At 40.9% G+C, this 12,999-nt stretch overlaps 2 protein-coding genes across 5 annotated transcripts; both read right to left on the reverse strand.

Moving 5' to 3' along the window:
• Window positions 1-225: 225 nt before the first annotated feature.
• Window positions 226-6,079, reverse strand: ttpal (tocopherol (alpha) transfer protein-like). Of its 3 annotated transcripts, none has more exons than XM_076098501.1 (6): window positions 6,014-6,079; window positions 4,545-4,771; window positions 3,745-3,988; window positions 3,334-3,527; window positions 2,919-3,029; window positions 226-2,248 (listed from the first exon to the last, which is right to left on the reverse strand). In XM_076098501.1, the coding sequence occupies exons 2-6, from the start codon at window positions 4,752-4,754 to the stop codon at window positions 1,970-1,972; spliced, it is 1,038 nt and encodes a 345-aa protein (XP_075954616.1). In that variant the 5' UTR covers window positions 4,755-4,771; window positions 6,014-6,079; the 3' UTR covers window positions 226-1,969. The 3 variants fall into 3 exon arrangements, with proteins under 3 accessions (XP_075954616.1, XP_075954608.1, XP_075954600.1); XM_076098493.1 differs by lacking the exon at window positions 6,014-6,079 and adding an exon at window positions 5,920-6,002; XM_076098485.1 differs by lacking the exon at window positions 6,014-6,079 and adding an exon at window positions 5,883-5,985.
• A 2,104-nt stretch (window positions 6,080-8,183) lies between these two features.
• hnf4a (hepatocyte nuclear factor 4, alpha) lies at window positions 8,184-12,655 on the reverse strand. Of its 2 annotated transcripts, none has more exons than XM_076091801.1 (10): window positions 12,547-12,655; window positions 11,402-11,576; window positions 11,196-11,290; window positions 10,650-10,756; window positions 10,391-10,546; window positions 9,786-9,873; window positions 9,528-9,680; window positions 9,135-9,371; window positions 8,834-8,956; window positions 8,184-8,326 (listed from the first exon to the last, which is right to left on the reverse strand). In XM_076091801.1, exons 1-10 carry the CDS (start codon window positions 12,632-12,634, stop codon window positions 8,184-8,186), a joined length of 1,365 nt encoding a protein of 454 aa, XP_075947916.1. In that variant the 5' UTR covers window positions 12,635-12,655. The 2 variants fall into 2 exon arrangements, with proteins under 2 accessions (XP_075947916.1, XP_075947908.1); XM_076091793.1 differs by having other exon boundaries at window positions 8,184-8,332; window positions 8,810-8,956.
• Between the last annotated feature and the right edge of the window lie 344 nt (window positions 12,656-12,999).

Here is a 12,999-nt window from a genome sequence, read left to right on the forward strand (position 1 = left end):
TAATCATGATTTATTACAGGACTGTTTCATTAGACTGAATTAGTTGTATCTCATGAATTTGAAACTAATTGTATACTGTAGTGACAATGACATCTGAAAAATCCAATTCTGCATAACGAGTCATCTTACTTTTGATACATGTTGCTTTGAAGACTCCAGTAGTTCTATTGAAGTACATTTATATTCATTTGAATGCAGGCCTTTTTGTTTATCATATTCTCTTGTACATTTTCATATTTCTGAATACTTCTTCCTCCACTGTATTTCTGATCTCTTTGTGGACCCATACATCCAGTAACACTGCTTAACTCAGTTGCAATGTGTTGCAATTATGTTGTGAAAATACCCACAACTTCCCCAGAGCATGCAGCACACCCCCATCCTCTGCCAACAGCATTCACAGCACAAACAAGACAGAAATAGCCCTTTCTCCATTTGAGTTTTTCTTTTACTGTCTTCATTACTAACAATACATATCCTGCAACACAAAACTTATAGTCACAGACATGCTTAAATGAAAACTATTGAAATTAGCTTCGGGCTATACCGCAAGAAAACAGATCTAACAATATTGCACATTTCTGTACATGGCCTGATGGGACATTTGGCCACGCAGATGTCCATAAAATCAGGAGTAAACAAACCTACTCCTCATGTGACTCCTGTGATCAGTTTTGGCCTCTTGATAAGACTGAGTGATAAAACACATGTAAACAGGTGAAAAAAAAGGTTAAACAAATAAAAAACAAACATAAGGCAGATTATCTGAATTTAAAAAAATAACCCTCTCAGAAGATTCAAGTTAGAGAAAACTAAAGAATCAACTAAATAAAGGCCCTAAAATACTGTGCAAGAGTTAAATATTGAGCAAAAACATTTAAATCTATATCATATTATTCTTTCTCATAGTCAAAGCAGCCATCAATGTTTTACTTCCCAACAATGAAGTATATCCACTCTTTTGTAAGACAAGCCCTGATGAGAATACACATGACTATCGCTTTGGTACACACGAACGTATCTTTTGACACATAGGGAAATGCACAGTTTAAGGCAATGTATTAGACGGTTACATACACTTTTTCTGTTGGGTTGTGGGATGATGTAACCGTGCAAACAGAGCACTAATGGTCATAATGCAGATACCAAACACAACTGAGAGTTTTAGAAACTCTTCCTCAGCGAACAAATATTAAAGGATTAAAAGGAAGGTTTCCATGTCTGTTTTAAAACAGTACTCGTGCATAAGCACAGTTTTTGCTTGCTGTATTCATACCTCCTGTTCATACTCTTAGGAGATCCCTCCCTAGCATGCTGGGGGACAAATCCACAGTCCTGGTTCCGTTTTAAAATCTTTTTCAAAGTTCAGCTGAAGTTATTTTATGAGGTACTTTCAGCAGCCTCAGTTTAAATCAAGTGGGTATCAGAAACACTGCCCAGCGACACACAAAGTGGGAATTTTAAACACTAAAACTTTTGAAGTTGCCCACTTGATTTGTCCAATTGATACTACTAGAACATAATTTTAGCTTCAGCTAAAAACAAAACAAGGACTATGAATATTGCCCCCCCATCTCATTAGCACATTAGGAAGGGATCCTTTAGCAGCTAGTATGGACAAGAGGACTGATTTAATTCAACAAAAACCTGCTTCAATGTACATATGGACGCTGAATATTCAAAAATGTGACCCTATCCTTTAAGTACCAGCAATAACTTCACATGAGGGCCACCAATACCGACCAAACATGCACCGGCTCATGTCAAAGGCCTCTTTGCCTGAGCCTGCAGCTGCCTTGGAACCACGATTGAACGCTGGGCTACGCGTAAACTACAGAAGACTATCCACCTATAGAAGTGCTGCTTAGTTAGTAAAATAAATCATGTATAATATTGGCAACTTGCCCTGTAAAAGTCTACACACAAAATGTCCTCTCAGTGATGGGAGCGTATGCATCTACAGCCTGCATCAGTAACAGTAGTAAAGTTGAGAGCGCAGCCCCCTGAAGGTGTCGTCGTCCTGCCCGCTGGCCTGCTCGCCTTCAAAAAGCATGGAGTCCGGGAGCACCACGCCCTCTAGTGGATCTGGCTGACAGAACTCCACTATGAATTCCTCCTCGCAGTCCAGGAGCACTCTCAACCACGCGCCCAAGTCCAGTTGGCCCGCGGTGCCGCCGTATTCCTCGGGCAGAACCGACCGCGGGATGTTGCGGTGCAGAGAGCGCAGGTCCGAGCCGTGGAGGATGTACTGTGTGAGGAGACGGCACAGATTCAGATACAGATACAGGCATCTGCCTCATTACTTAAAGTGGCTATAATCAATCAATTTAATGTCGTGTCATAAAGGTGTCACTCGTATTAATGAACCCACAAAGAGTTATCACCTGACTTTGCAGTTCCTCTCAAATTAATAAAGATTCTTTCAGCTCATTGCTTTGTTTTTAGAGTCCACAACCTTACGTTTTTTGGTTCAGGAAAGCTCTAAATATACTACCTGCTCAGCACCAAACAGCAGCTAGCTGCTGAACATAGTGGAGCATTTAGCTGCTAAAGGAACAGATATGTCCTATTCACAATTATAATGAATGCTAATGTCTCTACTGATTGTGTAAATGAACTGTATGCTAAAACCTTTGCCATATTGTTAAATTAAAAGGTGCTAACATGTCAGCGTTGTGCTTGTTTCCACTATCCCCAAATCAATAAAAAACTCGCAAGAGATATAGGAAAACACATGGTTGTGTAGCTGGTGGTTTGAGTTCATCCCCCTGAAAAGAAAATGCTTGGCCTTCATCGTCACAGATGAAAATAGACCATTATTCTGGAGCAGAGGCTGCAGATAAAAGGGAGGCACATGACTGGAAATAGTCCTTTGTTTAAAACAAAAGAGTCAGACACAATTCAAGGACAATAGTTACCCTCTCTGCCATCTTCTCCTTCAGAAAAGGCTTAATAATAGCAAAGATGCCTTTGAAAATCATGGGCTCGTTTATTATGTTAACAGCCTTGATTCTGATTGGAAAGCCATCCTGTGAATCAGAAGAGAAACTGCACTCAGAACAGTCACAACTGGTCCTTGTCAAACATAAATATTACACTGTCTGCAGTCACGACAAAACTCAGTCAGTGCTAAAGAGCCACTGTTGTAAATGACAAGGTTTTTTTCTCACGCGTCTTAACATAGTTACTCATCATCTTTGCTGTGTCACAACATAGAAAAAAAAAAACATTTTGACTAAATGCTGCAGTCATACATCTGTTCCGGAAAATATAGTCATTTGCTGATATCATTTTAAAAGTCATCAGATCATAATAACGTTTGATTGTTTTCACCTGGAGGATGCTCACAACTTTTTTGGCGAGGAACGGGCCTGGGTTGGAAGCTTGTGACATGCCCACTCCACTGTAGTCGGCTAAGATGACGATACCGTTCACCTGCGTCTCCTCCGGCTGGATCAGCTTCTCCAGAGTCAGATAAATGGCCCTCACATTGTCAACAAACGGATAATCATTTGGTTTCCATTTTCCTGTAAATGGAGATTGAGTTTAGTAATCACACATCATGAGTCAAGCCAATCCTGGAACAATTGGTCAAACAGTATGCACTTAGAGTTTTGGAAAAAATACACTCCGTTTGAGGTCTACTGAAGAAAATAATAGCTAAATGGAAAACAGTCATTAAAAAAATTGTTCGTTCATTATAAAACTGCAGAATTGTTCAATGAAGATGAAGCCGATACCAACCTGGTCGGAGAAAGAGGATGTATCTGCCGTTGGGGTCCGGCTGTGGCAGGACTGTGAGGAAGCCCAGGTCCAGGACGTGTTTCACCGTGGATGGCTTCAGGTCCTGGAAGACCTCTGGCCAAGCCTTGCGGCCTGCGTGGTAGTTGAGCAGCAGCTGCAGAGCTCGGTCATAGTCGAACTTCCTGGCCCGCAGGAAGCGCAAGAGAAAGGCGTCGTCCAGGCGGGTCCTGAGATTGGGCTGTTCCTGCAGAGCGAGGGGGAAAAATATGAGCATGACAAGACAAACAAGAAAAGACCATAAATAACAATGAGTTGGTCCTACTAACATAGTGTCCATGTGTCTAAAGCCAGATGTATCGTACTCCTCTGTGCCATAGAGCTCCATTGAGTCACACTGTCACAACGACATTGGTTCCTTGATAACAATAAACACTGAGCACTGCATTTTGTTTTGATTCACATATCGTCCTGCTGCCGCAAATACATCTGTGGCTGAGTATTGTCCCCAACAGATGCACATTTACTCCTGTTTAAGTAACGTTTTTCCAAAAGCTAAAATGGCCAGCTGTTTTACAACACTGTATTTGAAAAACAATGTATATATTTATGACACATTTTTAAAGATTTACATCTTCGGTAGAGAGCCACCGGCTGGTGATGTCAGAATGTTTACTGTTGTTGTTGTTTTTGGGTTTAGATGAACTAAGTCTTCAAATTGTAGGGACGTTTTCTACTAAACTGTCCTGTCCATATAACTGGTACATAAACAGGAATAAGACCGTTTGTGTTTATATGAATACCTTAAGTATCATGTCTCTCAGTGCTTGGACATCCCGCAGACGCCACTCTGGCTTCTCCTGGAGCTCCTCCCGGGCTTTGTGCACCAGCTCCGGGGTCAGGGTGCAGGAATACATGGGTGGAGGGGGTCCAGGGAACCAGCTGTGTCCTGCAGCTGGTGATGGGTCCACTGGAGGAGACCTGAGATCGATGGACTCATGCTGATCAGCCATGGACTGACTGGGCGAGGCTGTTTGACCAGAAACACACAAAAGGGACAAGAAAGACTATGAAAACACTAAAAGACACCTGGTTCTGGGCTGCCGCTTTAGCTGCTGGCAGATGGCTCACACACAGTGGTGGAAGGTAAACTAAGTACATGTACTTAAGTAAATAAGCTATAAATTAATATTATGCTTAGATATGAAAAATATTGAATTATGTTACTGTTCTGAGTCATTGTACCATGAATCAACAAGTACATTGTGCTGATAATGCATCCCTTTCACTCTTCACTCAGTAAACATTTGAATGCAGTAAATGGTTTTCATCAGAAAGAAAGTTAATGAAAGTCACATGTCACATTATTAAATTGTAATATGTTTTCATGCCAGAAAGTAACCCTGTAGATTCCCAATATGTGGTGGGTTTAACCTGTTTGGATGTATGTCTCTATTGTTTTCGGAGCTCAGGGTGTGAACAGTCTGCTGGTAAAATCATGCTTCATATCTGCAGCCGAGGGACCCGCTGACACTAACATACATATGTCGTTTGTTTTGCAAGGGAAACACTTTGTGTTATAAATGACTATGGCAAAAATTTACACAATTTGAGTTGCAATGGCAGAGTGGCACTGTTCCTAGATAATGCAGTCAATGAACCAGCCGCTGTCTGCCCACTGCAGACGATACACGCGAGCCCACACCCGCTGCTACACAGAGCACTGTGTGATTGTTTATACAAAGTTTACTACTATTGAACGTGTCCAAATTGCACCAAATTCTAACAGGCACTCAATGGGGTCCCAGCAATACACCCTCCACGTGTGAAGTAGCTGGGATTAGAGGTTTTCGAGATATGCAGAGAAAACACAGGAGAGATTTATTGCCTAGATGTGATGTGAATACTTCTTCCACCACTGCACACACATAGTTTACATCAATATCACTTAACCTAATAAAACGTTCCCCGATAGGTGGAAAGAGTAGGATGATTCCCTATAACACTACAAACATGCTAACTGTAGGTATTTGTTAAACATTGAGTCAGATCCTAAACCAACACTGCTTGGCTAATATAATCTGATCCGAAGCAGAACCGAAGCGACACAACTAAAGTCAGAATAATGACTGAATACCAACCCAGATATGCGTTTAACTTGAACCGCCTGGGACTCACATGAACGCCTTTTATGAGCATGTATTGGCAAGAGATACAAATGTCATTCAGAAGCCGCTGCGACCAGAAAAGTGTCAAAAAAATCACAAATTACCTGTCAGGAAGATCCTTGTTCCGGGTAAAGAGATGGCGGTCTCTCATTGGTTCATATGATAGCACGTGACGCTCTGTTGACGCACCAGAGAGGTTGAGTTTTGCGTCTATTGTTTTGATGGCAATGCTGCGTTCAAGTGCCCTTCGTAAACTAGCCACTCATACTTGAACAAAATGGACCTTGTCCAAAAAAAAATAATATTTTTTTTTTTTGGTGTTTCGTGAGTCTCTCATCTTTTTTATACTTTAAGCACTTGTTATTCAAAAACACATTTGCGACAAATGACTAAATGACGTGGCAATATTTTACTGGCTAAAACAAAAACTACATTCTACGACCCTTTTTTAGAGGCTTTTCACACGGCTTCGGTGCATTTCAACATCACATGTTGCAAACTAACATAAATAGAAATGGCATACTTCTTTACGGACTATTGAGTGCTAGTTTCAAGTTATTTCAAAGCATAAGTACTATTTTAACGGAATTAAAGTAAACATATAGCCTGTCAATTTTTTTTATAGTAGGGCTAGTGCATACTACGTGTAGTTGTATTCCCTGCATTACATACAAATCTTCATCATTAAAATAAAAATGCTCTAGTTAGTTTTAGCTGATGTTAACGTGAACATGGACCATAGGGTTGATGTGGTCTAAATTACTTTTTTCGATTGTGGGCAGATTAGATCGCATGTATCAGTTACATTTGAATACGGTAGATGGCAGAGTTTGCCTTCATATTGCTCAACCTGCACCCCCGTCTATGTTTTATATTTTTAAATTCAAAATTAATTCTTAAAACGATACTAACTAATGGATTCATATATATGTACTTTTTGGGGTGTTTTGGTAAGGAAAAAAGTACTTTACTTGGATATCTTAGAGGATGACTTCATCATGACAATCGTTTTAGTCTAAATGAAGCACATTATTATTATCTATAGACTTATTCAACTAGAATGTAGAAATAAATCCTTAAAGTGTCAAACCTCTCTCTCCCTCTTCCCCCTCTCCCTCTCTTGAATCATTGCTATCTATAATGATTTTATGGCACTTTATCAGTCTGAAGCAACATGTTGCATTATGCTATCAGTGAACAAGCAGCACTGCCACGTTGGACCCTTTTTTCCCTTACAGAGTCTGCAACATGTGGGATTTCTTGATTAAGTAGATGTAGTAGATTAAGAATGTGCAAACCCCTTCATTCCTCATAAAATCATAGATAATGTAAAATATGGTCTGCAGAAAATGCAATGTAAAAATAGATCTCGGGATTTATTAATTCATCTTCACATTGTAAGGCAAAATATTGCCTTTTTTTGTAAGGCAGTACAGGTTACAAGGCACAATTTATTCCATCAGTTAAACCGTGACAAAGTACTAAACAAAAAATATAATATATATATTAAAAAAAGAAACACAACATATTATTGGGAAACTTCCTCAGTGTGTCTGCTTGCGACTTTTATAAAGTGGCACTACAGATTTCACTATTTATTCCAAGATTCCTTGGTGTAAATTTGAACATGTTCAATTTCACTTTTGTAATATGTATTTTCCAATATATACAAGAACATATATTTTAGTCTTTTCACAGAATGTTTAAAAGTTGAACTCTGAAGTGATTTCTGTTAGCTTTGATAAAGACTTCCTGACAGAAAGTTGACACAATTTTATCAGTAATAAGCATAAAATAAAATACTGTGCAACACTAAATACATGACAATGTAAGGCCTGTTGTAACATTCATAAAATACTGACATGACCCCACCACCATGTCTAACATGAGCCTTACTGCACACACTGAGGACATGTGAAAAGTAGTGACGTTACCCAATAAAAAACAACATATATACAACAATTTACGTCTTTCTACGACTCGACTTTAAAGAACAACAGTATGAATGGATAGTTTGGATGCTAATAGTTTTGTCTGGCTTTTACTTGAGCTGTGGAGTTCAACTGCTGCTGCGTGGCTGAACAAATATATCCCTGAAGTAAAAACAGCAATCTGCAAGGGACTAATTGCAATTATATTCTTTATATTTAACAACTTTATTGTTTCAGTCAAGTTAACAGCTTCAATGCTGATTATGTATGAACATACACAAATAAAACCTGGTTTAACACAATAAAAAACAAAAAACTGAAGGAATAAGGGTTCAGAGGACTGTTAGATGGCCTCTTGCTTTGTAATAGTAGGCTGAGGGATGGAGGTTGGCTGCTTGGGCACGGTGGCTATGACCCCCTGAGCCAGTTTATAATGTTCTGAGCTGGAGGCCGTAGGCGGAGATGGGATTGGGGTTTCAGGAGTGGCTGAAAAGTAGAACACAAAAGAACAGGAGCGAGTTAGAGGGGAAAACTGTAGCATTAGTAGGTGTATATTTACCATTCTGTGGTATAACGTGTCTTGGGGCAAAACAATATTCAGATGAGGAATAAGCACTTTTGTGAAATTTCTCAGAGCATTAAACATGTTTAGAACGAATAACAGAAGTTCCCTTTGACAAAATAAGCCAGATTAGTTTCCATAAAGAATTTAGAGGATTATTCTGCCAAGCCTGTTTGTCCTTCCAGCTACCTGACTAGGCTGCACATGAAGCTGTGTGAGGGAGGTTTGACATCACTGTTAATTAAAGTATGATTGATTTCAGTTCACTTAGATGAATTCTTCTGATCACGCTGATCAAACTTGGGTGGCCAAAAGCGTCCCAGTTTTCCTACTGCATGTGGCAAAGAATGAATCTCAATATTTAAGCTAAATACAGAGAATCTAATCTTGATGCCACTACAGTTGTACTCCAATTTGTCTTTTGAACTTACAGATTTGACCGTTATGGATCGGCGTTGGGATGTTGCTGGTCACTATAACATTGCTGCTGAGGTGCTCTTGAACCAGGTGAGGGTGCAGAGAGTGAGGTGCATGTTGGGCCTCATTGGCAGTACCTGAGAGACAAAACACACAAAAATACAGTCGGTCTTCATTTACTACTGCATATCTGACTCCCCATGAATGCCACAGTCCTCTCTACTGTCTATATTCTTAACAGACATGGATTCTGTATATTGACCCAAAGCTTTTAAGATCAGAGGTCATGGTTACAAATGATCTGAAAGAGCTCACCTCCGAGAAGCATTTCCTGTAGCAGGTTGTCAATCTTGGCCATTCCAAAGAGTTTGACAAACTGGATCTGTTCGATCATTTGCCAGGTGATGCTCTGTAGCGTCGGCAGCAGCAGGAGCAGCTCCCCGAAGCGGCCCCGGGAATCGTACTGCCTGTCGTTGATGTAGTCTTCCAGGCTGACCTGGACCTGGTATCGCATCCGCTTGATTTTTCCAGGGTCACTCAGACCTTTAGCATCTGGGAGCAAATAAAAGCAGGTGTTGTTTACAAAGAGAAGTGTTTTAATAAGTCAAAATGTTTTATCCGTATACAGTGTCTAGAATACTTCTAAGTGATATTTTTGTCTTTTCAAAAGTGGCTAATACAATCCAAAAGACTGTTCAGTAGCAGTACCTGGGTCAAAGAAAACTATGGCTTTCAAGCAGGCATATTCATTGTCGTCGATCTGAAGCTCCTGGAAGGGAAGCACCAGTTCATCCAGGATTCTCACCGCCACCCTGCCAACCTCCAACTCCGGGCAGTTTCTTGGAATGATGTAATCATTTCCTACAAGAGCGTCACATTACAGGCTTAGTGCAGGAAATGCGACAATGCTTTTTGTAACAGGATTGGGCGAGTGTGGTAAAACATTACTTCTTATGTCAGCTTTACCTAATAAGAGGATGTCTTTGTAAAGCATCGATCTTTTTGCAACACCAAGCAAGAGGTGCTCTCCAGCATGAGCTCGCAGCAACGCCACCTGAAATACAGTGAATTCATTGACTTATTAGCTGTGTGACAATAACTCTGCATTCATTTGAATGTTTTGGTATTGTACAGTTCTATCCCTTTCGAAAAATAAGTCTCTTTTGAAGCTTTCTGGTGTAAAGTGAAGAGTGATAAACCCTGGAGGAAGACACTGACTCCCTCACTGATATAACATCAGCAAATCAGTTACCAAGGCCTGGTGATCAAATTGTTAATGATTCAGCACTTTTTTTAAAGGTGGGATATAACTATAAAAACAGCTCATCATATGCTAACTCAAAATGAAAATACATTAACCACTCTGGTTGAAGAGTTTGAGGTTGAAAGTAAAAAGTTTTTTAACGTAACTCCTTTTTTTTTTTTACTCCATTTTTATTTATTTAGGAGGAATATGTGCTCAGAGTACTCCTGTTCTCCTGCAGCCCACACTATGGTCTTGAGCAGACTCGTAGATGAGTGACCAGAGTGTCTATACAACTATGTGCACTGTGTCTGTGTATAAGTCTTACCTGGTCATCCAGGGGCAGGTCACAGAAGGCTGGGATGTACTTGGCCCACTCCACCAAGACCAGCAGCTGCTGCTTCATGGACTCACACACATCTGTGATGGCGGCGATCTTTTTAGTCCTTATGTCGCCGTTCAGTATAGGAGCAGGGGAGGTGATCTAGATAAGGCGATGCAGATGTGGAATCATTTGATGCCTTGTTACAAGTGATTAATCACAGTGAGATGTGATTCCCAAACATGATATATATAGTATGTCTTACCTGTCTTGACAGCACGTCTGCCTGGATGAGTGCATTGATGGATGGTAAACTGCTGTCTTCATAGCTGGATCTCCTGGTGCTGATTCTGTCTCTTTCATTCTGCACAGCTAAAAACACACGCAGATTTATAGTGTCATCACTGCTGCAGAACTATTCAAAGACAAATGTGCCATTTTCTTGAAACACACAGGGAAACAATGACACATGTTTCATTTCCCCCCCATATCTTTGTTACACAAAGAATGCAGAGCAATTTAAAAGAAAAATAAGTCTTCCAAGGTTGTCATGTTTATCAGTATATGGCCATTATTGCCCGGAAATGTTTGCTCAGCATAAGCTGGTTAGAGACTTCACCGCTGCACCGAGTGAACATTAACAAAGTACTCTCGTGGGTATTGCGACACGTCAATTGAGTGGGGACGGCTCACACTCTGGCAGGGCCTTGCTGATTAAAAGAGAAATTCTCTTTTTTGTTTTTACAAAAAACATATATATTGAGTTTATAGATTCAGTCAGTGTGCTTTGAAAACATAAAAAGTCTCCCACCTTCTTTCTTCATGCCAGCTCTGAAGCATTTCTTCAGTCTGCAGTATCTGCATTGATTTCGCTTGTCTTTGTCCACAATGCATTGTCTGTTGAACCTGGAAAATGATTGGATTAAGTAAGTCATAGAACCAAAAAGAAACTTGAATGTTTCCAGCCAGTTTCTTCATAGTAAACGGAATATCTTTTGGATTTTGTCTGCCCCTCACCTGCACGAGTACATGTGGTTTTTGCGGACGCTGCGTCTGAAGAAGCCCTTGCAGCCGTCACAGCTGGAGGCCCCGTAGTGTTTGCCAGTGGCTCTGTCTCCACATATGGCACACAGACTGCCAGCCCCGAGGTGGCCGGTAGCATTCATGTTGGCGCTCTCAGTCGGTGAGGAGTCTGACACACACGGAGAGCGAGAGAATGAATCATCAGTTTTTAGACATGAGTGTTTTTTTATAAAAGCGACATCAAGAAATATGTTTGAGCACACGTTCAGTGAATGTTTGACAGTTTGATTTAAGAAGGTGTGAACGGCTCAGAGTGAATACAGTGATCAGCTCCATTGACGGCTGATCAAATCCAGCCTTCATGTTCATGAACCTGCAAGGATCTGTTACCTGCCTGAGCAGCTCAGACAGGGTCAACAGAGCATAATTGATGTCGGCTTGATTGCCTCTGAAAAAGGCAATCACTGGAGACAGTTTTCTTTTTAGCCACAGTCTCACAGTTATCAGACTTGGTCAATCAATCATAGAGCATGTCATGCTATGAATGTCAGGCTGACTCATGATACATTGTTATACGTTTATATAACAGAGAAACATGTAAGTGGTGAAGAAGTTAAGTTGTAAGTAATGGTCCCTGTGAAACTTCCATTTTTTGAGTCTTGTTGGGAATTTTAGAATCAGGATCACAGCCAGACGTCATGGGAGACTGCATATATAAATAAGTTGGTGTCATTGTGATCCCGTTTTCTTCACTTTAGACTCTGTGGGAACAGACCGTTTGTAACAGGAGATGCGTGATCATGATACTCAAACTACTGCTTCATCAGAGGATGAATATCAATCCGGTGACACCACCTCGCTCCCCAAGCTGAAACAGGTTCAAATTGCCTCGACCAAATGACCTGAACTATTGAGAATAGAGCGAAGTCTCGTAAATCAAAGTCCCTCAATGTTTTATTATTGTGCCCAGAGGTGATAAAAGAAGACCACTGCACAGGATCATCCCTCTACGTGTAGATGGACAAATGACCCCATTTTATCACTTCACACAAGAACTCCCACTTTCCTCTCCTGACCAAAGTTTTAAATCAGTAAAAGTTTCAAAGTGCAACACCAGAGCTGCATATAATGTGACTCACCTGTGCCCAATGGGAGCATTTGCATGTTTTCGAACTCCAGTGTTGTATACGCTGGGTCCAGAGCCTCGCTGTAGTCTGCCATGTCCATGTCTGCCAGTGCTTTGGACAAACAAATTCTCAACTACCTGACAGTGGTGCAGAAAGACTTGTCCAAGAAGCTAATGTGCCCCCCCCCTCCACCCCTCCTTCTCCTTCCCTTCTCACACCCCCACACACCTCCACTAACCCCCCCTTTCCAAGCTCCGCCCAGTTGAGTGTGATGGGGACCTACTGGTGTCACAGAAGAGACCAGTGACTGACAGCAGAGCTCGCCTCCTTCTCCTCCTTCCCTCGTGCCGCTAACCAGAGAGAGGTGGAGTGTCTCTTTCTGGTTGATGGTTAACTAGCCCCTTCAATGTTGAATCACAGGGTTGTTTTTTGGAGGTTTATTTTGGAAGAGATAGCACAACTTTG

The sequence above is a fragment of the Anarhichas minor genome, unplaced genomic scaffold (assembly GCF_050575085.1).
Source record: "Anarhichas minor isolate MPS153535 unplaced genomic scaffold, ASM5057508v1 ptg000003l, whole genome shotgun sequence".
Lineage (NCBI taxonomy): Eukaryota > Metazoa > Chordata > Actinopteri > Perciformes > Anarhichadidae > Anarhichas > Anarhichas minor.